At 47.7% G+C, this 20,994-nt stretch overlaps 4 protein-coding genes and 1 long non-coding RNA gene across 7 annotated transcripts; 2 read left to right on the plus strand and 3 right to left on the minus strand.

The window, feature by feature from the left end:
* Position 1: 1 nt before the first annotated feature.
* SHPK (sedoheptulokinase) lies at positions 2-8,344 on the minus strand. The gene is made up of 7 exons (XM_038157901.1): positions 7,886-8,344; positions 6,576-6,717; positions 4,117-4,300; positions 2,786-2,938; positions 1,573-1,748; positions 1,260-1,460; positions 2-419 (listed from the first exon to the last, which is right to left on the minus strand). Exons 1-7 carry the CDS (start codon positions 8,102-8,104, stop codon positions 25-27), a joined length of 1,470 nt encoding a protein of 489 aa, XP_038013829.1. The 5' UTR covers positions 8,105-8,344; the 3' UTR covers positions 2-24.
* A 45-nt stretch (positions 8,345-8,389) lies between these two features.
* Positions 8,390-15,246, plus strand: CTNS (cystinosin, lysosomal cystine transporter). Of its 3 annotated transcripts, none has more exons than XM_038157902.1 (11): positions 8,390-8,677; positions 8,929-9,002; positions 9,758-9,836; positions 10,383-10,467; positions 10,558-10,661; positions 11,527-11,658; positions 12,370-12,469; positions 12,566-12,685; positions 13,727-13,897; positions 14,087-14,204; positions 14,540-15,246. In XM_038157902.1, the coding sequence occupies exons 1-11, from the start codon at positions 8,412-8,414 to the stop codon at positions 14,668-14,670; spliced, it is 1,380 nt and encodes a 459-aa protein (XP_038013830.1). In that variant the 5' UTR covers positions 8,390-8,411; the 3' UTR covers positions 14,671-15,246. The 3 variants fall into 3 exon arrangements, with proteins under 3 accessions (XP_038013830.1, XP_038013832.1, XP_038013831.1); XM_038157904.1 differs by having other exon boundaries at positions 8,463-8,529; XM_038157903.1 differs by having other exon boundaries at positions 8,529-8,760.
* LOC119709755 lies at positions 11,390-12,698 on the minus strand. Its single transcript, XR_005259420.1, has 2 exons — positions 12,560-12,698; positions 11,390-11,643 (listed from the first exon to the last, which is right to left on the minus strand). It is a non-coding gene; the product is annotated as an uncharacterized LOC119709755 (long non-coding RNA).
* Positions 15,247-15,500: 254 nt separating the features above from the next.
* Positions 15,501-19,401, minus strand: TAX1BP3 (Tax1 binding protein 3). Its single transcript, XM_038157906.1, has 4 exons — positions 19,315-19,401; positions 17,680-17,799; positions 17,317-17,394; positions 15,501-17,097 (listed from the first exon to the last, which is right to left on the minus strand). Exons 1-4 carry the CDS (start codon positions 19,351-19,353, stop codon positions 16,960-16,962), a joined length of 375 nt encoding a protein of 124 aa, XP_038013834.1. The 5' UTR covers positions 19,354-19,401; the 3' UTR covers positions 15,501-16,959.
* An 80-nt stretch (positions 19,402-19,481) lies between these two features.
* On the plus strand, positions 19,482-20,316 carry EMC6 (ER membrane protein complex subunit 6). The gene is made up of 2 exons (XM_038158257.1): positions 19,482-19,666; positions 19,766-20,316. Exon 2 carries the CDS (start codon positions 19,808-19,810, stop codon positions 20,138-20,140), a length of 333 nt encoding a protein of 110 aa, XP_038014185.1. The 5' UTR covers positions 19,482-19,666; positions 19,766-19,807; the 3' UTR covers positions 20,141-20,316.
* The last annotated feature ends 678 nt before the right edge of the window (positions 20,317-20,994 follow it).

Genomic DNA, 20,994 nt, shown 5'->3' on the forward strand with positions numbered 1-20,994 from the left:
CTCAGGCCATTCCAAATAATTACTTTATTTACTATGAAACATCACCATAGCTGCCCCCACAGCAGCATCCACATCCTTCCCATAAACCACAGGGAATGGAAAAATCCTCTCCACTTCCTGCCTCAGCACCTCGTTCCTGGCAAGGGCACTGCCACTGCCCAGGATCCTCCTGACCCCCAGCTCCTCCAGGTGCTGCACAGGTAACATGGAGCACAGGTTCTCCACGAGGCCACGGCACAGGGCTCTGGTGACATGGCCCAGGGACAGCTCAGAGGCACCAATGCTGCTCACTGATGCCAGCAGCTCAGGAAGGTGTCTCTCTCCAAATACGGTTGGGCGGACCGAGAGCTTGCTGTGCTTTTGGGCCAAGGCTGCTTGGATTATCCTTGTGTAGATGGCAGATTCCTGAACCTGAAATCCTGCAGATGGGAAATATTTGTTACCAATCTGAAAGGGTCTGGTGTAGCTCACACCAGACAGTTACACTAGACACTGATGCACCTGTTCAGCAAAATATTGGATATCTTTTTCTGTGCCCCAAAGGTAAATTGTGTGTCCAGGTTTATGAACAATAATTTTCCCATCTGACTGTACCCAGAATGTGCAATAGCAGAAACCTTTTTCTGATTACAGCAACTGCCTTTCTGGACAGTAACAGCTACTCCTCATTGCCTGTACTGTTCCACAAAGCAATATCTTTAAAGGGACTAACAGCAGGGTTCAGCTTCAGTGGCTGGGTTCCCTGTGAACGCAACATTCACCTCGAGTACTTACTGAAAGAACAATTTCAGAGCTGATTTCTGTAGTGCAAAACCCAAGAGATTATTAAAAAACCTGTCAACGCCATGCTTGAAGCACTTAAAAGATATTCCATGAGTTTCAGTCTTAAAATCCATTAGGGCTGCAAAATGTGCACCAAAAGGACTCCTTTGGACTGCAGTCACACAAAATTACAGGCTGCTGTCCTCAAATCTGCCAACCTTGCCTTTTGAAAATCAACTTGCACAAAATAACTCTGTGCTGGAAACAAAAGAAGGCCTAGAGGGAATATGAATGTGGAGTCCAAGTATGACTGTCCCAGCATGTTCAAAAGCTTCAGCAGGAAATTCCAGAGATCTGGGAAGCATGACCCAGGAATTACATCCTTGTTCCCTTTATGGCATGATGGAACAGCTCTAGGCTTTCCCTTTGCTTCAGCTTCCTTTTATCTTGATGATCAACCTCAGTTTGGTGCTTCAGCTCTCCTTGAAATGACTTACCCAGCTCTTGTGCCCACTGTGCCACCATTCCCACAAATGTTGCAAGCACATTCCCTCCATTGAGTGATGCTGCCACTGCCAAGTAGTCGCCATTGAAGTAGGGAAAATAAGTGACAGCTGAGGAAGGATCTGGTGCCTCTGGAGGCTGGAAACCCAGGGGCATTGAGATGGCCAGCTGAGCAGAGGTGCTGATATTAAGAACTAAAACATGCACCAAAAAAAAAGAAAAAAGAAGAAAAAAAAAATCAGTGTTTTACTAAGCTACGCTGAAGGAACACTGAGAAAAACAAATTAGATACCAAAATGACCATACCTGCATCAGTCCTCTCAGTCAGACAGGAATAAACAGAGCACTGGAAATCTCCCAGAGCAATTCCCACTTTTGCTCCTTTGGGTATTCCATGCCATGCACAGGTTGTCCTGCCTGCAATACTGCCAGGGTCTCCCACCTCTGGAAGCAAGTGGACAGGAAAGCTGGATTTTTTCAATCTAGAAGCAGAACAACATTCTTGGAATAAAGCAGCTTGGGAATGTGTGGCATTATTACAAAAACTCTTTGAAGTCACAGATGAGCCCGGCCACACATTTGTGGCTGCTGGATTTATGGATGCTTTCACCAGTTTAGAAAGCTTTGTCTTGGACAGGGGAAGCATTCCAGTCCAGTGGGCTGGGTAAACCAGTCTGGAAGAATAAAGAGTTTTCCTTTCTGTGCAATCTGAGCACCTGAGATTATACAGTGCATGTTCAGCAAGTTCGACCTACTGATGTCATATGGACAAGCAGGTTGAAGGGACAATCACAAAACCAGCAAAAAATGCAGCCAAGTGTCAGAGAACTTCAGTTGTCATGCAATTAGTAGTTCACAACAAAATCATGAAGAGTTAAGTCCAACAAACTCCTCACACAATCAGCTGCAGGTGCTACAGCAACACCACCACATTAGTAACAGTTCAGTTCAGTCAGCAAAATGCAAATTTCTGCCACTCTTTCATACCTTGATGAGCAGATCTTTCACCTTGGAGTCCTGGCCTAACCTAAGCCCTGAAATACATAAGGCCTTAGCACTCAGCCCTGAAAGAGCAAATCATTAAATAAGTAAATAAAGAAACTGATTCCTTCTAAGATTTCCTGTAGCTTAATAGCTCTTAAGTATTAGCACAAGTAACTCTTAGAAGTTATGAAGCTCAGCTCAAAGAACCAGAGTGGTAACTGTTTACCCTGGCACAGGTAACACTGTGGCTGCACTTGTCCATCCCACCCCACCACAGGAAGGGAGGAACAGCTTGGAATCCCTGATAAATCCCTCAGCTCTGCTGTTTGTAGGTATTTTCAAAATTACTGGGCCAGATTTGATCAGATTAAACAGAGCAAACTCTCAACAGCTCTTCAGTACAGGCCACAATTGATTGGGAATAACTTTCAATCCCTTTTTATCCGTAGCACATCAACAGTCAGGGCCCAAAGAGGGGCTCACACTGCCTGGCACAAGCAGTGCACAAACCCCCCTGAACGGCCTCAGCACTTACACGTCAGTATTCCAGCTCTTCTTTCTGCAGTTAAAATATCCCCAGCCAGCAGCATTCTGGACAGACATCAGTGGCTTCTTCAGGTCACACAGCATGGCAACCACGTAGTCCTGGATGGTGCCAGCTGCATCATAAGCCTTCAGAAAATCTGGACTTTTAAACAAGATGGTTGAAAAACAAAAACAAAAAAAACAAAAAAACAAACAAAAAAAAAAAAAAAAAAGAAAAAAAACCAAAAAAAAAAAAAAGAGAGGGGTTTTTGCTTTAAGGCAGTGAGAGAAGACAATTGAATTTTATTGTTTTGGTTTGTTTTTTTTAAAATTGAATTTGTTATCCAAGCTGCAGCAATATTTAGCTGCAGATGGAAGATGAAGAGAAGGCAGCTTTAAAGAATGGGTTGTCAAGGTTCAAAAGCACAGCATGGAAAAAGTTAGCAGGAAAGTAGTAATTGTTTGTGGGAAATAAACAGCACTTTGTTGATCCCAGAGCATTACTGAAAAATAGGTAAATTCACACTTGCTCTGGGATCCCCAAATTATATGAATGGAAATGTACCAAATGTGAAGCAAAAGAAAGCAGCTGGACTCGTGACTTATGCAGCTCTAAAGATCACACCATGTTCCATATATTTGCTGGACACACAGTAGAAAAAAAAACCAACAAGATCTAATAAAATTTTCCCCATTTATTGAATCTGAACTGAGAGGAAAAGTTCCTTTTGCAGAGGAAGAGCCTGGCTCTTTGAGAAAGATGAAACTGAAGAGCAAATCTCTCTGATGCCAAATCATAAGTGAAAAATTATATCCTCTGCAAACACACCACAACAAAGCAGAGCATTTGTGTCAGCCCATGAGGATCTGTCTCAGTGTCTGAGGAAGGAAGGAACTGAAATTAATTGAGAGACTCTGTTTTGGCATCTGGCAGCAACCAGACCAAGCAACTCTGTTACTGTTTTAAGCATGTCTGTACTTTCCACAAAGCAGCACAAGGCAAAATGACAGTGTTCAAACTGCACTAGCAGAGCTGCTCTGAGCCATAGTACAGACCAGAATTATTCTATGGTACTTTAAATCTTCTGTTCCTATATGGTCAAAAGTTTATCCTTATATTAGTGATCTGTAGTATTTTTATGAGGTCAGAGACTCTTGCATGCTTAATTGCATGTATTTTATATTAAATACTGCCATTTTAAATATTCTTTGACTACTTAATTAAGATTATGATTACAGAGAAGCACAGCCCCTCAGCCTGTAGCCGCATTAACGTGCTACAGGAACACGACCTGTCACATCAATTCAAGATGAGAAACAGCCTTTGGAGCAGCAATGTACCTGTTCTTTGAATACCAGAAGACTGTGGCACATCCAAATCCTGTAGCCAGGCTCACGTGTGACTGAGGCAGAGGAAGGGAAGCGAGGAAGGTGGGGCTGCAGCGGCCATCCTGCCAGGTGACCAGGTGGCTGACCTGCTCTGGCTCAAAGGCAGGGCCTGTGCCACTCTCTGACCACTTGCACCCTGAAAACAAAACAGAATCCAAGAAATCCAGTGACTCCCTGCAGCACAGCCTGCCTGGCATTCCTCATTTCTGGACACACCTGATAATTTGTTAAATATATCAGAAACAGAACCAGTAGAGACTGTAATGAAATTAGTCTTAGTTTCCAGCCCTAGATGACATCATAATGCAAATTATCCTTTGTAACACAGAGAATGGTATCCAAAGCCTTCCTTCTCTTGAAGAGAGATATTAAAGATACAATAACAGGTGAGCCTCAAAAAAACCCAACCACATCTGCTATGGGAGGTGAGGAGCTGGCATGGCAGCTCTCACATGAAAAGCTCAGCCCCATGTGCCACCTGGAGAATGCTGCTTCAGTAATGAACTGGCCAGGATGGACAGCACAAAGCTGCAGCACCTCTGGAGCCCAAGCAACAAGAAACCAGGCTCTGAGAGTATTTAGCAGCGCACTGCAAAGTGCTTAAGAGCAAAATCCTCATGTACTACACAACAAAGGCAGGACAGGGTTTAATTCAGGGCTTAATTCAGTTTCCCAGCCCAGCACGTTCCTTTTGAGCAGAGAGCACCACACCTTTGAGGAAACCTTCCCATTCATGCACTGAAGAGGAGAGGCTGGGCTCAAGCACCGTTTGCCTGCACATTCCAGGGCACAGCTCTGACCCCTCCCAGGCCATCCCTGGACACAGGGCAGGGACAGGACAGGTCACTCACTCTGGAGCTGAGCCAAACTCTTGGGTTTTGGCCACAGAGCAGAGAGTCAAGAGAAAATACTCAGCTTCCTGACTCGCACAAGTATGGCTAAAAAATGTAATTCTTGGGTTGGATACAGGGCTTGGAAATCTCACTCACACAGTAAAAAGCAGCCCTGAAGGCTGGGAGGTGCCATGAGAAACAGGCAAAATAAAACACATACTTTTTCTTGTTTCCTCAATTCCCTGTTCTATCAAATCTGTTTGAACTGAATTTCCAATTGGATTGCTTTTCTCATTTTAAATGGATTCTAAGAAATATTATTAGTCATAAATCTAGCCCTAAAAGATGCTATTAAAATTTTTATTTGCGTCCCAAAGGTCCTGGATTCACTTAGTCCACTCAAAACAAATGAGAGCAAACACCCTCTTTCACTTGATAGAAATGAAACTAAAGTGGCATGTGGCTTTAGGACATAAAATATTTACCAGTATGACATAAGAATCTGTGCCTGTGAATACACAAGGCTTTGTTATGCAGCTCCTGGGACAGCTGGAAAGCAACAACAGCTCCTCCAGCCCATCAGCCCTTGGATTTCTTTCTTTCTAATCATTTTTAGTATTTAATGTAAAATTACAGCCAGTAATGAATAGCACAGTGCCTCCTCAAGCAATTAAGACTCTGACAACTTCTGACAGGCAGTGACCAGCACTTTTGGGAAATCTGCTCTGTGGTTTACAATGCATCTTTACTTCATCTGCATAACTCCTGTTATAATAACACTTGTACAACCGTCCAGATGAGCACATTACAGGGTTAAGTGCAAAAGGCATGGACCCACTCTCTGGAAGCCTTAGACTTCAGTAGGTCCATAAGGCATTAGGCAAGAAGATAACCCATCTCTATCTCACAGGGCTGGCAATCCAAGGCCTGGATTCCTCAAACATCCTCACTATCACAAGGATTATCTGGGTATTTGCACAACCAAGCCCCACATGACTACCTCACTGCAGCTTTGTCTCTGAGGTCTTGGCAAGCAGCTGAGCATCCACAATCCTGACCACAGTCCTTTGCCAGCTCCTACTAACAGAAGCATAAGCAACAAAATGATTGGAACATGACATTTATGTATGACTTGCCAGGGAAAAAAGGTCTTGGGATTTTGGGAGGGAGAAAACAGAGTTATTGAGATGCTGGACAGCATCTAGGTAAGGGTTTTATGAAGTGAATTAAATCCCCCTGCAAGTTATTCATGTGAGGCAGAAGTTCTTTCAAAGGGCAGCAGATAGCATGTGATGGAGAAACAATTAATAAGGCACAAATATGCCATTCCTCCTTCATATTAATAATTGTGCTGAATCTGCAGGGATGTCATTAGGCTAAATCCTTTATCGTTAACTATAGTGAGTAGCTGAAATTTCAGTAAAAAAAGGCAAAATTCCCATAAGAGATCTTCTGTTAATTCTGATTTAGAGAAGACCAAAGTGATGCAGCAGTTTAATCACAGAATAACTTCCCTGTTACAATTTAATTTTCTCTATCATAACACTCTGAGCGGGAATGTTAAAGAATGAAAGTTACCTTTATCACTTTTCCAAAACACAACCCCGTGCATTTGTCCAGAAACACCAATGTGGGTGACTTGCTGAAGCTGCTGCTGAGGCAGAGCAGCGAGGCATTCATTCAATGCTCTTATGATTTCCTGGACGTCCTGCTCCATTGCCTGCAATCACAAAGCATCATCCTGAGCATGAAGCCATTAGGATTCACTCAGTGTATTTATTAAACAAGGCTGCTTTAGTCAGAAGTGAAGGACAGAATTCGTTTAGTTTAATAGCATTTATTAGAGTAATATCCACTACTAAACTGTAACGAGAAAAGAAAAATTGCAAAAAACCCCACAAATCCTCAAAAAAACTAAAAAGCAATACAACCAAGTTGAGCCTCTTAAACTGAAGGCCAAATAATTTTTAATTTCCTAAATAATCACACTCAACCATAACTTTAAAAAAATCCATGACCTCTGACTACAAGCCTTCATTAATTCTCCTTATCTACTGCTCTTCATTTTCCTCACAAAGAGAATAATCCATGTGTTCTGGCAGGTGTGCAGTCTCCCCTGCCTCTTCCTAAGCTCCTCCCTGTTTACTCACTGATGATTTTGATGATGCTGATATTCAATTTCTGGATATTCTATTCCTAGAACCACCCAGCAAACTGACCCAACGGTTCCCCAGAAGCTTTCACACTTTCAAAGGTTCAGGTTACTTTGTGACAGACCAGTATGACGATTACAAAACTATTGCAACAGAGTCTACAAATAAATGTGAACTTTGTACGCAGGTACTTTAGGCTGCATAAATCGGCAGGAGGAGGGTTGGCCTGTTTGGTATCCTTGGTATCAGAAACAGTGCACATTTTTTATGATTCTGATTAATCCTTTTTTTAGATTGACCAGCACAATGGATGTAAAGAGCTTTAACAGGAGCACTTGTTCCTGGTTATTTCCACAGGGAGTTTCCAGTTATGATTCCACCTCACGCTGAAATGCAAAATAAAATACCCTTCCATTTGGCAAGTGATTGCTGTTTCCTTACTGGGAGTGTCAAAGATAAAGTGGTGGCTCATGGGAGAACAGTTTTACAGTGTCTTAGGCAATTTTTCAAAACCTGGGTCCTTCTTGAGTCAAGCAGCTCTGCTTGACTTTCTTGAACGGTGAGCAGGGGGTGTTTTAATTCTGCTTTTTGATACCCAGACACATGCTGCCAATCTAGGCACCAAAACAATCCAGGAAAGCCACTGCACTCTGCCCAATGCACCAAACAACCCAACCACTGCAAGGCAAGGCCGGTGTCCTGCGATGTCCCTCAGCACTCCCTGGCAGCCCTTACCTGCGGTGCAGCTCCCGGGCTATCGCTGTGTGACTGCGTCTCCCTGGAGCAGCTCTGTGCCAGCGCCAGCCCTCGCTCTGTCCCTGTCACCAGCGCTGCCTTCACCGACGTCGTGCCCAGGTCAATGCCCAGCACACAGGCGGGCCCAGGCTCGCCCGCCGCGGCCATGAGGGGATGGCTGCCACCTTGCCCGGCACAGGCAGGCGGAACAACACCCATCAAGCCGAACCCCACACGGCTCCGGTGCCGCCCGAGCCCCACACGGCTCCCGGGGCCGCGCTGAGGGCTCCGAGGGACGGGGCAGGAGCGCGACCCGGACTTCGCCCTCAGGCTGGAGGTGCTCCCTGCCCTCAGCGCTCCCCGGTCACTACCCCTCCACTGTGACAGTGACCGCCCCTTCCTCAGCTGACTTGCGCTGCTTTAAACCACGCTTTTTATCCAAATCAAACCACCACGGCGCCCAGCCAGCCCTGTCCCCCCGCTCACAGCTCTGCCCCCCTCATGGACCCGCTCCGCCACACCCAAGATGGCCCCTGGGGGCGGCCGCTGCGACGTGGTGGGCGCTGGGCGGAGAGTCCACAGGCGGTCGCCTCACGTGAGAGCTGAAAAGGGAAGAACCGGGACGGCGCGGGGCACTGAAGGGGGTGGGTTGCCGCCCGCTCCCCGGTACCGCCGCCTCCACAGCGGCGTGTTCCAAAGCACCCGGGTACTCCGCTCCGCAGGAGCGCCGGAGGAAAGAGCGTCAGGACTACAAGTCCCAGCGTGCACCGCGGCGCACCGCCAGCGGCGAGGGTCTGGCGGGGGCGCGGGGGCTGCCGAGATTTGTAGTCCCGCGCGTTGGGGTGGGGCGGGTCCGTCACGCGAGCAGCGCTGAGGTAAAGATGTGCCCGGGACGGGGAGATCGGTGCCTGCCGAGGGGAGCTGAGGGTCCCTCGGCCGGGCTGGGGCCGTGGTGCTGCGGAGGGAGCTGCTTGCCGCGGCTTCCAGCCGAGGGGATGGGCCGCGTGGGTGCTGAGGAAAGCTTCTCCCTGCTTTTTCTGCAGCTTTTCCACCATGAGGACGCGATCCCTGCTCCCCGCTCTGCTGAGCCTCTCGCTGGCGCTGCTGGGGCCTGGCGGTGAGTGTTCGGGCAGCCCAGCTCGGGCCCACAGGGTTCCAGATCAGTAAGCGATGGAAAAGGGCAGCTCTTTAGTTATCCCATTACATCTTTCCAGGGATACCTGTGCCACGCTCCACATCAGCTCTTCTCTCGCACCTTACCTCAGCTTCTTGTGCTCCTACACTGTACTGAGGCTGTGCACTTCGTGCTCCAAAATCACTTCTGCAGATTGAAAAGTGCCTGGAGTGCAGTCAGTGATGAGCTGGGGAGTTCCTCTGCACATAACTTCTTACAGACACTGTGTAATACGTGGCAACAGAAAAAAAGAAAGTGTCCAGGCCAACCTGTGCAATCTGTGTGTCTCTCTCTTTCTGTAAATGTGCATTCTCTTGGACATCTGGGTACTTGGATTTAATTTGTGCCCCCCCCCAAAAAATTTATATTAAATTTGGGGCATTTATGACTCCTAGATCACCAGGATCACATCAAGAACCAGAGTGGGTTTGCAGTACCCTATAACCTTCCCTTCCCATGGAACTTTCGTTACACTTCAAGCATTTAAATTACTTCCTTGCAACGTGTTCAAGTGACAGTTATATACTTCTCTTTTTAAATTGCTTGGTTGCCCCTTTTGTGTGAATTTATCTGATTGATCTGATACTGCAGGGACCAATGGGTAAAATGTCTATAGCACAAAAAAAAAGTAGGTTGTTCTTCTCAAGGAGCTACTCATAGTAATTGAGATTTGTGTGGGTGTTTTTTCCCCCCCACAGATGGAGCCATTGTGTTGTCAGTGCCTGAAGTGGTTTCTCTAGAAAGTGGAAGTTCAACAAACATCACAGTCTCTCTGAGGTAAAATCATGATTGCAGCTTTACTTTCCCTTTGGAGCACGGGCTGTCCTCCATAAGGGAATTTACAGTTCCTCCCTTTCTAAAAATTGATGCTTAAGAGAAACTTGCATTTCCTCGAAGGATCACGTCGTGGACAAATGCTCAGTGGAGTTCTTTAGTAAAGCTGTGCAGGACTGTGTCACTTGGGAAAGGTTTTATTGGTTTTGTTTTGTCTTTCTGCTGTAATTTCTGTCCTTCATCACCCCAAGTCCATGTGCTGTTTCAGCAAAGGGTAATGAGCACCAGGACAGGATAGGACAGGATCTTTTGGTGACTTTGCCACCTGTGTGGAGGAGAGGGAGGTACAGTGTGGCCATACAACCATCACTGGATCAGACAAAAGAAGCAGTGCAATACTCACACAGTTTGGTGCTGGTTCCTCTGAGTGTGAGGCAGGTTCTGTTGTGTGTGGGCTGCCCACTGCTGAGAGGATTGAGCAGATGCTCCCCTGCAGCCCAAAGCTCTGAGCTCAGGCACCAGCCTAACTTGTTTTTTCTGCCTTCTCAGGGCTCCACTAAATGAGACACTGGTGATAACTCTTAATATTACACACTCCTCAAAGCACAGCACCATTGTTGAACTTCCTGATGAGGTAAGTGAGAGCACAGACTTGTAACCTTATGCAAAAAGCTCCTGCTACTATGGTGCAACTCCTCTTTCTTCCCTCTGCTCTGCCTTGCAGGTACAGTTCCCTGCAGGTCACACTAAAGCAGACTTCCAAGTGAAAGCAGATGATGTGGGACAAGTTACAGTTTACCTTTATCCTAATAATTCCAATTTAACTGGGTGAGAAACTGTTTTTTTTTTGTTCTACTTACTAAAAAGTTGGGGTAGCTATTCCTAGGAGTTAAATGGCACATGGGTGGGATGCAGTTAAGATGTGGCAACCCTGCAGCAAATCCCCAAGTACTCAGATAAATAGAGGGCACAGAAGCAGAGTGTTGTCTCAGATTTAATTACAAGATAACTGAGTTCTCATGGCTCCTTAGTCTGGTTTTAACTGTGGCTCCCAAAAGTATGAAGATCACATGACAGCTTTTCTGCTCTGGGGAGCATTTGGCTGTCAGTGTCCAGTGGGATGCTGTTCTTACTGTGCAGGATTTGTTCTGGAGTGCCTGGGGTGCATCAGTTAGGGGAGCCCTCTCCTCACAGATGCCAGTTCTCCCTCCTGGGAAAAGTCTAGCCAGATGGAGAAAGCTGGACTGTGTTTGCTCGTGGCTCAGCTATTACTGAGCAGCAGAGTGCTCCTGTTTTACTTCCTTGTTTTGGTTCTGCTTTTGAAACTCGAGGCGAAGGCAGAGGCGAGCACGTGGAACGCTCGCAGGGCAGCACGATCATGAGGGTGAGGAGTGCAGCTCTGCTCTTGCCTAACAGACCATGTGCTGAGAGAGTGGAAGCCACAGGCACAAGGTGATCTTTGGGAGCGTTCCTGTGGTGAAAGGATGGAAAGGAAAGACTCAGGAAGTGGGAGGTGTCCCAAACATAACAAGGTCACAAATGAAAAGGGGAGCAACTCAGCTGAACCCAAGCGAATCTTTATTGTCTTGTCTCAACAAGACACCTGGAGTCTATTTCCTCTCTCAGAGCAGAACAAAATAAAATCTCCTGAAAAAAGCATTAATTAACTGATTCTTCTTGCATTAACCATCAGGCCTAGGATTCAATTTCAAGTGATCCACAGCATCATAGTGAGATATGCTGATGAGGTGATTGGCTGGATCTATTTCGTCGCCTGGTCCATCTCCTTTTATCCTCAACTCTTTGAGAACTGGCGAAGGAAAAGGTAAAGACGTGTTTGCAAGTCACTAAAGCACTTCTGCAAATTGTGCTCATAGCTTCAGTTATGTCTGTCTTGGAATTATCCGTGGAAAGGTGGGGGAAAAGGCAAAGGTAGGGTCTGAATAATTGCACCCCAGTGAGATTTTATATATGCAGGTTGGAGAGAAACCAAGTGCATCCTACAAACACCTGGTCCTAAGATTTGGCATCCAATATGAATTTGTGATAGAGGAGACTTCCCCATTCCTCTTGGTGCCATGTTGTAAATCATCTGGCTGAGGCAGCTGTGATGATCACTGTCAAAGATTACCAGCCTTGAGAGCTGTTTCTCTGACACCTCCTTGTAGTGTCATCATTAGGCCAGCTCCTCTTGGGCTAAGTGACTCGAAGTAGGAGCATTATCATATATAAAAATGAAACCATTTGATCTGGCAATGATCTTGTGCTTTATGGATTCAGGCTGGAAGGGCTTTATCAGACAGGCTGAGCTCATGGAGGGGTGCAGTTAAAGAGCAGAGACACAAATTGATCCATGAGAGCTCTGTTATTTCACCCAGCTTCCTGATGAACTCACAGCGTTGTGTGGTCACAATGCCTGAAGCTTTTGCTTACACCAGAAACTGCTATAAATCAATACATCCCAAGGTCAATTTGTCCCTGGAACTGCCTATAACTCTCTCATGCATGTTTCTCTTTTTTTTTCTCCCTTCTCTAGTGTTGTTGGACTAAGCTTTGACTTCATAGCATTAAACCTTACTGGCTTTATAGCATACAGTGTGTTTAATGTTGGGCTCTTCTGGATTCCCTTGATTAAGGTGAGCATGATTCTCTCTTAACACGTGCTGGGGGGTGGATATGTGCAGAAGGGAGTTAAGACACACATGGCTGGTTTTGCTTTCTCTTACCTTTAGGAGGAATTCCTGGTCAGTTATCCCAGCGGGGTGAACCCTGTGGCCATCAATGATGTTTTCTTCAGTCTCCACGCAGTAGCCCTGACCCTCCTCACCATCATTCAGTGCTGCATCTACGAGGTGGGTCTGGGTGCTGGGCTCACCTGTGGGCTCTGCCAGAGCTCCCTCTGCCGGGCACCTCCCTGCTCCATTTGGGCTCCGAAATCCAAAATTCCCTGCACTTCCACCGGCCTTTCCAGGAGCCAGGCTTCACAGTCCAGCTGCCTTCAGTTTTCCTGAGCTAACCTTATCTACTTCAGCCTCGTGGATGTTCCGAGCTTATAAGTAAACTCCTTAGGGACTCAAAATAACTGAGGCAAACAGCCAAGTTCATAAAGTTCCCAAACAGATCTCTAGCCAGCACATAGATTACAGCTCTTCACAGCACAAATGCTTTGCTGTTTCTTTGGAGCATTCTTCAAGCTATGATAGGACTTTAGATACTCCCTGCAATTCAAACACAGTTTTTTCAACTGCTTTCCTAAAACAGCTGTAAATGCCCTTTCATAATTCACACCTTTTCAAGCGAGACTGACTGTTACAGTCAAGTGATTCTTACTTAATCCCATTGATTGTTCCAGTCAGGTGGTTCTTTGTTTGATTCTCATTGTAAAAGCCTCTCATCTGAGCGGGCCAATTTTCTCTAGATGGTAACTGTTTCTCTCTTGGGGTTCTTCCTCTGGTCATGCTAAATCTAAAACTGTAACATCTGTCATCATTGCCAGGTACTACAGAATTTTCTAGTGAAGAATTAGAAAGCAACCATAAATCTTTTACCATAATGGTATTTATCAGCCTTTTGCACATACAGAAACTCTTGATCTCAGCAGGTTGAATTTTGGAGATTTGTTATAGTGTATGCACCATAAATACTCAAGAATACTGCTCCCCTTGCTCAGGGACAGCAGTGTTTTAAGTGATTGATATGAATATTGCTCATCAACTCTTGCACACCTCCAGCTGCTTGCTGTAGCACTTGCTTAATTTTAAAGTTCTCCTTGTGGGACCAGCCTGACTGGTAAAACAGGTTTGGAGTGTAGTGCTGCAGGGTCCTGAGCAAGCTGTATCTTTGTGTCTGGGGATGTGTGACCCGGCCAAAATGTATCTGTGTTTCTATTTCAGAGAGCAGGTCAGAAAGTATCCAAAGTTGTTGTTGGACTCCTGGCACTTGCATGGATCTTCACCTTCACAACGCTGTTCCTGGCTGCAGCTGAGGTGATGACATGGCTGCAGTTCTTGTTCTGCTTCTCCTACATTAAGTTAGCAGTCACACTCATCAAATACTTCCCACAGGTAAATCTGAATTATTCTGCTTGCATTCCATATCCCTGCCACCCTAAGCCTGCAGTGTGTGCTCTTGAAAGTCTGAAACCACCAATGATGATTTATTAATAGTGACAATCCAGTAGAATTGTACTGAAAGCTGCATGAATCCCAAATCCTGTGCATGACACTCTGACTGACTGCTTGTCACACTCCCAGGCCTACATGAATTTCCGTCGGAAGAGCACTGAGGGATGGAGTATTGGAAATGTGTTACTGGACTTCACAGGGGGAAGCTTCAGCCTTCTCCAGATGTTTCTGCAGTCATACAACAATGGTAAGCCTGGAACTGAGGTGTTGGAGCCTGTCCTAATGGGGTGGGAAGTCCCACGACAAAGCAGGTTATCTCAGAAGAATGACGTTTGTGCTGTGTTGTGGGGAGCTGTTCTTATGGGAAGGATAAAGGATCTGTTCATATTCCCTCAAGATATAAAATGAAGTAGCCATCCTGAAGAAACCACAGGAACAGTTCTTAATTAGCTTTGCATAAGATGTGCACTGCAGTCAGTCTTAGGTGTGTCTGAGCGTCCAGATAACAGACATGAACTTCTCTAAAGGGTCTCAAGACTGCACTTGAGGGGTCAGACTTAACTCTAATTTTGTGTTTGACAGATGAGTGGAGGTTAATCTTTGGAGATCCAACCAAGTTTGGTCTGGGTGTCTTCTCCATCATCTTTGATGTTGTTTTCATGGCCCAGCACTACTGCCTGTACAGGAGACGAGGGTATGAACCTTGTGAATAACCAGCCTCACTTGTGGAGACTCAAACTTTAAACTGAACTCGGCCCTTCCCTGTCTGAGGGCTTTCAAGATTCTTGCTGCCAGTTACCAGAAATACTGATTCTGATCTCTGTGACTTGATCCTCTCGGGGCTGCAACACAAACTGTTGCCTTGCCAAGCACTGGCTGCCAGATGCCTTAAGGACAGCAAGCCCACAGCTGCACCTGGGGGACTCTTGCCTGTTGGAGCTGCACACACAGCTCAGAGGGAGCTGTCCAAGCAACACATGGCTCTTTTTTCACCAACCACAGGGAAGAGAAAGACCAAAGTGATGTCTTTCTGAGTAGAGGTGAAGCACAAAGAGCTGAGTTCTGTCTTCCAAAAAATCTGAGATCATGTTTAAGCAACCACTTAATATCTTTTAAGTAATGACTGAAGACTGTCTGTGGATCCAAGTGCTGCTGCTGACCTCTCCCAGACAGCTCACAGTCCACCACTCAGGCTGGCCACAGTGGTACATCACAGTAATGGAGTTGGTAACAAATGCACAAATATTACAATTTGAACTCTTTATTAAAAAAATTCCTAAAAAACAGAAGCTGTATTCTTATTTCACTGAAAGCTCTTCCAAAGGTGCTAAGATAAGTAATTAGAAGGGAATCTGTGCATTTATACTTGAATGCTTAGAACCTAATGTGTCTTTCTAGATCCCAGGTGAGGTGTGACAGTTCCCCACCAGTGAAACCAGACCTTACTGACCTCAGTAATTCCAAAATCTACCCTTGAGCCAAAAATGGTCACAGCTAGAGGCATCCAAGTGATGTGGCACTATTAAATGTAAGAAGAAACAGCTCAGGAAAACCAACTTTGTTTTATTGAGTGTAAAATCAAGTGAAAAAAGCAGTACAAATAGCAGTGTATCTTTATAGTAACAAAAATAACTCCAACTTGAAAAACTTATAATTTACTACTGAATTCTTAAGTAACAAAATTCCAAAGCAGGATTGTAGTAATTCCAGAGATATAAAATTGGTAAGTAGGCATCTGCTGGTGTGCACAGAACAGTCTGAGATGCATCAATCACAAGGTACATGGCACAGCAGTAAGGTACTGAATAAATTAGTCTGCCACCTCCTCGTGCTCTATTTACAACAGCTTACCTCAAGGCTGCTTAAGGAAACTATAGATATGTAGAGATCAACTGAAGAGGATTAAAAACTCCAGGTTTTTTTTGATAACTGTAAAGCTAACTGGCTAACAAACCACAGGATGCTAGATCATGGACTCAGGGTTGCAGCAAGAATCTTCAGTCCCGTGGCATGTTGATTTAAACCACTCAGTATCCTACTAGAAATTTAAATTTGGTCAAGAGGCACTTCTGCAAAATCACTGGCATAGTCATTTCTTCCATCCAACAAATCACTGATTTAAGCAAAGTCTTCTAAAAGACAAACCAAAATCCCTCCCATTTCAAGTCTGATAGAAGTGGAATGAAGGACTGAAAACTCTACAGCTACAAGCAGCATTTCTGGTAAGTTCAGGAACATTGTTTTGTTTCCTGCTCCATATTCCTTTCAATTAAACTCAATTCACCTGATGGTACCAACTGGGAGTAAGGAGAACTCAGGTTTTATCCTGCCAGTGAGGTTGAACTGTAGTGTCCAATGAAGTTGTAGTGTATTTCGCAGGCATCGATCTAACACTTGTGTGTTGCTCAGTTGTTCCTTGCCTGAAGAGGCTGCTTTGTCCAGGGAATCTTTGCAGGAAACTGTAATGCCCCAAACCCTTCAGCCACTCTCTATCTTGCAGACAGTGAAGGATTAGTACAGTGCTCCTCCCCACAGCGCTGTGCAGCTCTTAACTCTGGCATTTCAATTTGGTAGCAGTGGGGGGGACAGGCCAGCTCCCTTCTAAAAGCTTAGGCACAGCAAACCCTCTGGTCTCCCATAGCAGCAACCACAGTTCCTCCTAAATTAGGAGGCTTTTGTGCTACAGAAGAATCCTGTCCAAGTTAAGGCTTTTCCAGTTGCTCTTAGATAACTTGGGTCTGTCCTGTCCTGAAAGCCATGTCTACAGAAGTCTTGCCATGTACCTGCAGGGCAGACTTGAGAGAAGCACTCTGCTGAGGGGACTATTGTTTTACTACTGCCAGTTACACCAGAAGAAGTTAAAATTAAAAAAAAAGTAGTGTTTACCACAGGTAGGAACATGCACTCCTTCCAGACAACCTGTTCCAGTCTAATAGTTGCTTCTTTCTTTGATACCAGTCTATACATCTCCCTCCCCACCCCTTCCCCAGCTGGATGATGGATTAGGACATCATGGATTGCTGCACAGCCTTCTGCAGGGACTGCCTGGTCACCAGCAGCCGGACCACCTCCTCGTTCCTTTTGGTCAGCCTCTTCCTGGCCTGGTCATGGGTCACCATTGTCATATCCCAGCCATTCACCTGGGAAAAAACCCATAAAATAAGGCAGGTGCAGGTTACAGGTGTCCTGTAACTGTTCTGTCAGAACCACGTAGTGGATATGGTTGTGCCACAGCTCAGTTTATTTGTAAACCCCACACACTGTCCTGGGAAGTACCCAGAAGATTATTTTCCCCAGCAGATGCTTCTCAGCACTGTGCAGCTGGTACTCCATCAGTACTGTCTTATTTTGGTGCTTACCTGCATGATCTTATCTCCAATCTGGAGTCCTGCAACTTCTGCTGGGCCTCCCGCTGTCACCCTTGTTACATAGATACCCTGGGAAAAGATTGAGTGTTCATTTACTAAGTGTGGGAGGACTCAGTACTCAAGGACCATTTGACTGACAACACAAAAAAAAAACCAACTCTGTAGTGTATTGGGATTTTAGTTAAAAACAGGCATGTGCAATGCTGGAAAATAGAAAAGGTTGAGAAGTCACTTAAATGACCTCAGCCTGCAAGTGATAATGGGACAAGAGAGTGACTGTGGCAGAAGGCAGATGATGATTTGGGTGTCTCAGCCTTTGGGAGAGGGAATTGCTACAGAAAAAGATTGTCTGACCTTGTCAGTCTTGTCTTCAGAGAAAGGATTCTGAGCAGGGTCCTGATCAATGCCACCCCCAATGCTGAATCCCAGAATCAAATTGTCACCTTGACGAAGCTTATGTATTTCAATTCTTTGCTGGAAAGAGAAAGAGATAAAGAGCTGAGCATTGTGAAGAGTGGAAGAAATTTCAAGTGCATTTCAGACACTGATACTTCAGATCCAGCTAGATTGTCTTTCACAGAGATCCCACGACACAGCCCAGCCCCTCAATTACTCAGAGCTTTCCTGCCTGCCCAGAAATAGAAAAGAACAACACTAAAACCAGAGCAGGTCTCTGTAAACATGACTCATGCCTTGATAAGCAGCAGTCACTCATGCCCAGCCTCATCTTGCTCATTATCCACATGCCTTATGTTCCTGCTAGTCCTATCAGCAGAAATAACAACCTATTATTAGGATGGCTCTTTTTCAGGATAACTTTTGTAACCCGGGGCAGGTTCCTCACTGCCCGATGCACAAAGGCATCTGAGCAGCTTTGTGCATTATGTCAGCACTGTAGAAATGCCAGCTGGTGCAATTCCTGAGCCGGGGTGAAAAGCTACAATCTTAACTGACACAATAACCTCTCAAAAGGTGCTTCCACCCTATCCAGTGGAAGATGTTCCTGCTCACTGCAGGGGGGTGGATGAGATGACCTTCATGGGTGCCTTCCAACCCAAACCATTCAGTGATTCTCCTCTCACAGGGTCACACAGACCCTGAACTTCCCCGCTGAATTCCAACCTCCCTGGATTCCAAACATCCGTGTCCTCAGCGGGAGCACCCACCCACGCACACCCCCAGCTACAGCCGGGAGAAAGCACAGAATCCTGACTCGCACAGCGTGCTGATTTAAGCCATTATCTCACTTTAAAAGCTCTGCTTCCTAACCCCACCCAGACAAGCAGGTGCTTATCCTGCCCCTGCCCTCGCAGAGGGGAATCCGCACCGAGACTGAGCTCGGCTGCCGCAGGGTCCCGGTACCGGGAGAACGCGTGTCCCGGCGGGTTCGCTCCCTCTCCTCTCAAGCACCGCCCGAGCAGCCCCGGCCGGGGGTCGTTCCCTCCGCCCGGCGGAGTTCCCCCTCTGTTCTCCCAACCGGTATCGCGGACGGAGATTCTGACAGCCCCCGCAGCGGGGAGCGGCCGCCGGGGCGGCAACCGGGGCCGGCGGCGCTGCGGACCGAGCGGCCGCGCCCTTCGCCGGCGGACCGGGGCTGCCCGGGGACCTCCGCCCTCCCTCCGACACCCCGCAGGGCGCTGCCGGGCGGCACCGGCACCCGCGTCCCCGTCCTGGCCCGCAACCTTCGCCCGCTCCTTCCACGCACCGCGAACCGGAGCTGCCCCGGGGCGGCACCCCCGCCCGCTGACAGCGCCCGGGCACCACCGGCATTCCCCTCTCCATCCTCGCCAGCAGCCCCCGGCACGGTACCCCCCGGATAGCGGTGACCGGCTGGCCCGGTACGAACGCCGTACCCGCTCACCACCACGGCGGTGACCGGCTGTCCCGGTACGAACGCCGTGCCCGCCCCTCCCGTGCCCGCTCACCACCACGGCGGTGACCGGCTGTCCCGGTACGAACGCCGTGCCCGCCCCTCCCGTGCCCGCTCACCACCACGGCGGTGACCGGCTGTCCCGGTACGAACGCCATGTCCGCCCCGTCGCCGCCGCCGTCCGAACAAAAGCGCCTCACCCAGCCCCGCCCCTCGCTCCCCGCCAGCCAATCCGACCCCGCCCCTCTCTCCCCACCGGCCAATCCGGAGCCGCCCCGCCCACGGCGCGCCGCCCGCGCGGCCGCGTCCCGTCGGCCCCCTGGCCAAGATGGCGGCCGGGCGGTGGCGGCGGCGCGCTCGGGGCAGGCCGGGCCCGGCGGGCGGCCCGCGGTGACGGGCGCTGTGCGGAGTCCCTCGGCGCGGTGCGAGGCCTGACGGAGCGGCGGGGCTGCGCGCCGCCGTGGATGAGAGGTATGGAGGAAGGGGAGGACGGGCGGGAGGGCCCGCGGGGCTCTCCCGGGCGGCCTGAGGGCGGGCGGGCTCGTACAGCGCGTGTTTGCTTCACCTCAGTGTCGGTGCGAGCGAGGAGGTGCCCGAGCCCGGCGCGGAGCCATGGCCGCCGTGGTGGCCAAGCGCGAGGGGCCGCAGTTCATCAGCGAGGCGGCGGTGCGGGGCAACGCGGCCATCCTGGACTATTGCCGCACCTCGGTGTCCGCCCTGTCGGGCGCCACGGCCGGCATCCTCGGCCTCACCGGCCTGCACGGCTTCATCTTCTACTTCCTGGCCTCCGTCCTCCTCTCCGTGCTGCTGGTGCTGAAAGCGGGGCGGCGGTGGAACAAGTACTTCAAGTCGCGGAGGCCGCTGTTCACGGGGGGGCTCGTGGGAGGGCTCTTCACCTACGTCCTGTTCTGGACTTTCCTGTACGGAATGGTTCACGTGTACTGAGCAGCTCCGCCGCTCCCGGAGCTGCAGGACTGTTGCCAAAAGTCACTACACAATAGGCCGGCTCACTTTCCAAACTGTTGTCCGTGGCTCGTGTCGTTAATGCTGTTGGTAAATTATGTCCAAGTACGAATTAATCAGTAGCACTGTTCTAATTAAACTGAATGTGAAGCACCGTTTGGATGCCTCCTGTGTTTGTTTCCTTGTTAAGGGGTAATTTCTGTCCCTAAGAGCAGGCACAGCTGTGGGGTTTGATTGATATAGTCCCTTGTATCCTTTGTGGTTGGGATACACGCACCAGTTACAATCCCCTCTGGATGTGCTGACTGTCCCTACACACCAATATTAGAGCAGTAACACAGCGCTCTGAAATAATCAAATTATTGTAAAATAATTCCACTGACACAAGAAAATAATTAAGTGGATGTAAAAGTTTGGTACAGAAATGTACAAGCAAATATTCTCCTTCCTGACTGCCATCAGTAAATGGCACTGTCACAGGTGCTTCTCACTGGTCTCCAGAAAAGCCACAAAAGGGGATAATTCCATCATCCCCCGTCCAGGTAATGCCTTTCCTATAGCCCTGTTCCTGCAAAATTCAGTGATTCATTGATGTGCTCACATCACTATCACCAAGAGAAGGTGGTGTGACCTGAAAAAACACTTACAGAACACTCCCAGGGAGCACTGGCCTAAAGTGACACATTTTATTGCTGAACATGAAACACAAGGAGAAAAAAAAAAAAAAAGTCAAAGTCAAAGAACGAGCTCCTGAGAAGGAATCTGGTTATGTTTTATTAACAGCAGGGGTTGTAGGAGTTGTGTTACACAGTCTAAAGAAAGGAAACATTCTAGGG

This window comes from Motacilla alba, chromosome 19, assembly GCF_015832195.1.
Source record: "Motacilla alba alba isolate MOTALB_02 chromosome 19, Motacilla_alba_V1.0_pri, whole genome shotgun sequence".
Taxonomy (NCBI): Eukaryota; Metazoa; Chordata; class Aves; order Passeriformes; family Motacillidae; genus Motacilla; species Motacilla alba.

Coding starts and splice junctions, on each gene's coding strand:
- SHPK (XM_038157901.1), bottom strand. CDS start 8,104: ATGGGTGTTGTTCCGCCTGCCTGTGCCGGGCAAGGTGGCAGCCATCCC. Junction 1,749..2,785: donor AAGAGCTGGAATACTGACGT/GTAAGTGCTGAG, acceptor TTCTGCTTCTAG/ATTGAAAAAATCCAGCTTTC. Junction 420..1,259: donor ACAGTGGGCACAAGAGCTGG/GTAAGTCATTTC, acceptor TCCCATCTGCAG/GATTTCAGGTTCAGGAATCT.
- TAX1BP3 (XM_038157906.1), bottom strand. CDS start 19,353: ATGGCGTTCGTACCGGGACAGCCGGTCACCGCCGTGGTG. Junction 17,800..19,314: donor AGCCGGTCACCGCCGTGGTG/GTGAGCGGGCAC, acceptor TTCTCTTTCCAG/CAAAGAATTGAAATACATAA. Junction 17,098..17,316: donor TTGGAGATAAGATCATGCAG/GTAAGCACCAAA, acceptor GTTTTTTCCCAG/GTGAATGGCTGGGATATGAC.
- CTNS (XM_038157902.1), top strand. CDS start 8,412: ATGGCCCCTGGGGGCGGCCGCTGCGACGTGGTGGGCGCTGGGCGGAGA. Junction 10,662..11,526: donor AATAATTCCAATTTAACTGG/GTGAGAAACTGT, acceptor ATTAACCATCAG/GCCTAGGATTCAATTTCAAG. Junction 11,659..12,369: donor GAGAACTGGCGAAGGAAAAG/GTAAAGACGTGT, acceptor TCCCTTCTCTAG/TGTTGTTGGACTAAGCTTTG.
- EMC6 (XM_038158257.1), top strand. CDS start 19,808: ATGGCCGCCGTGGTGGCCAAGCGCGAGGGGCCGCAGTTCATCAGCGAG.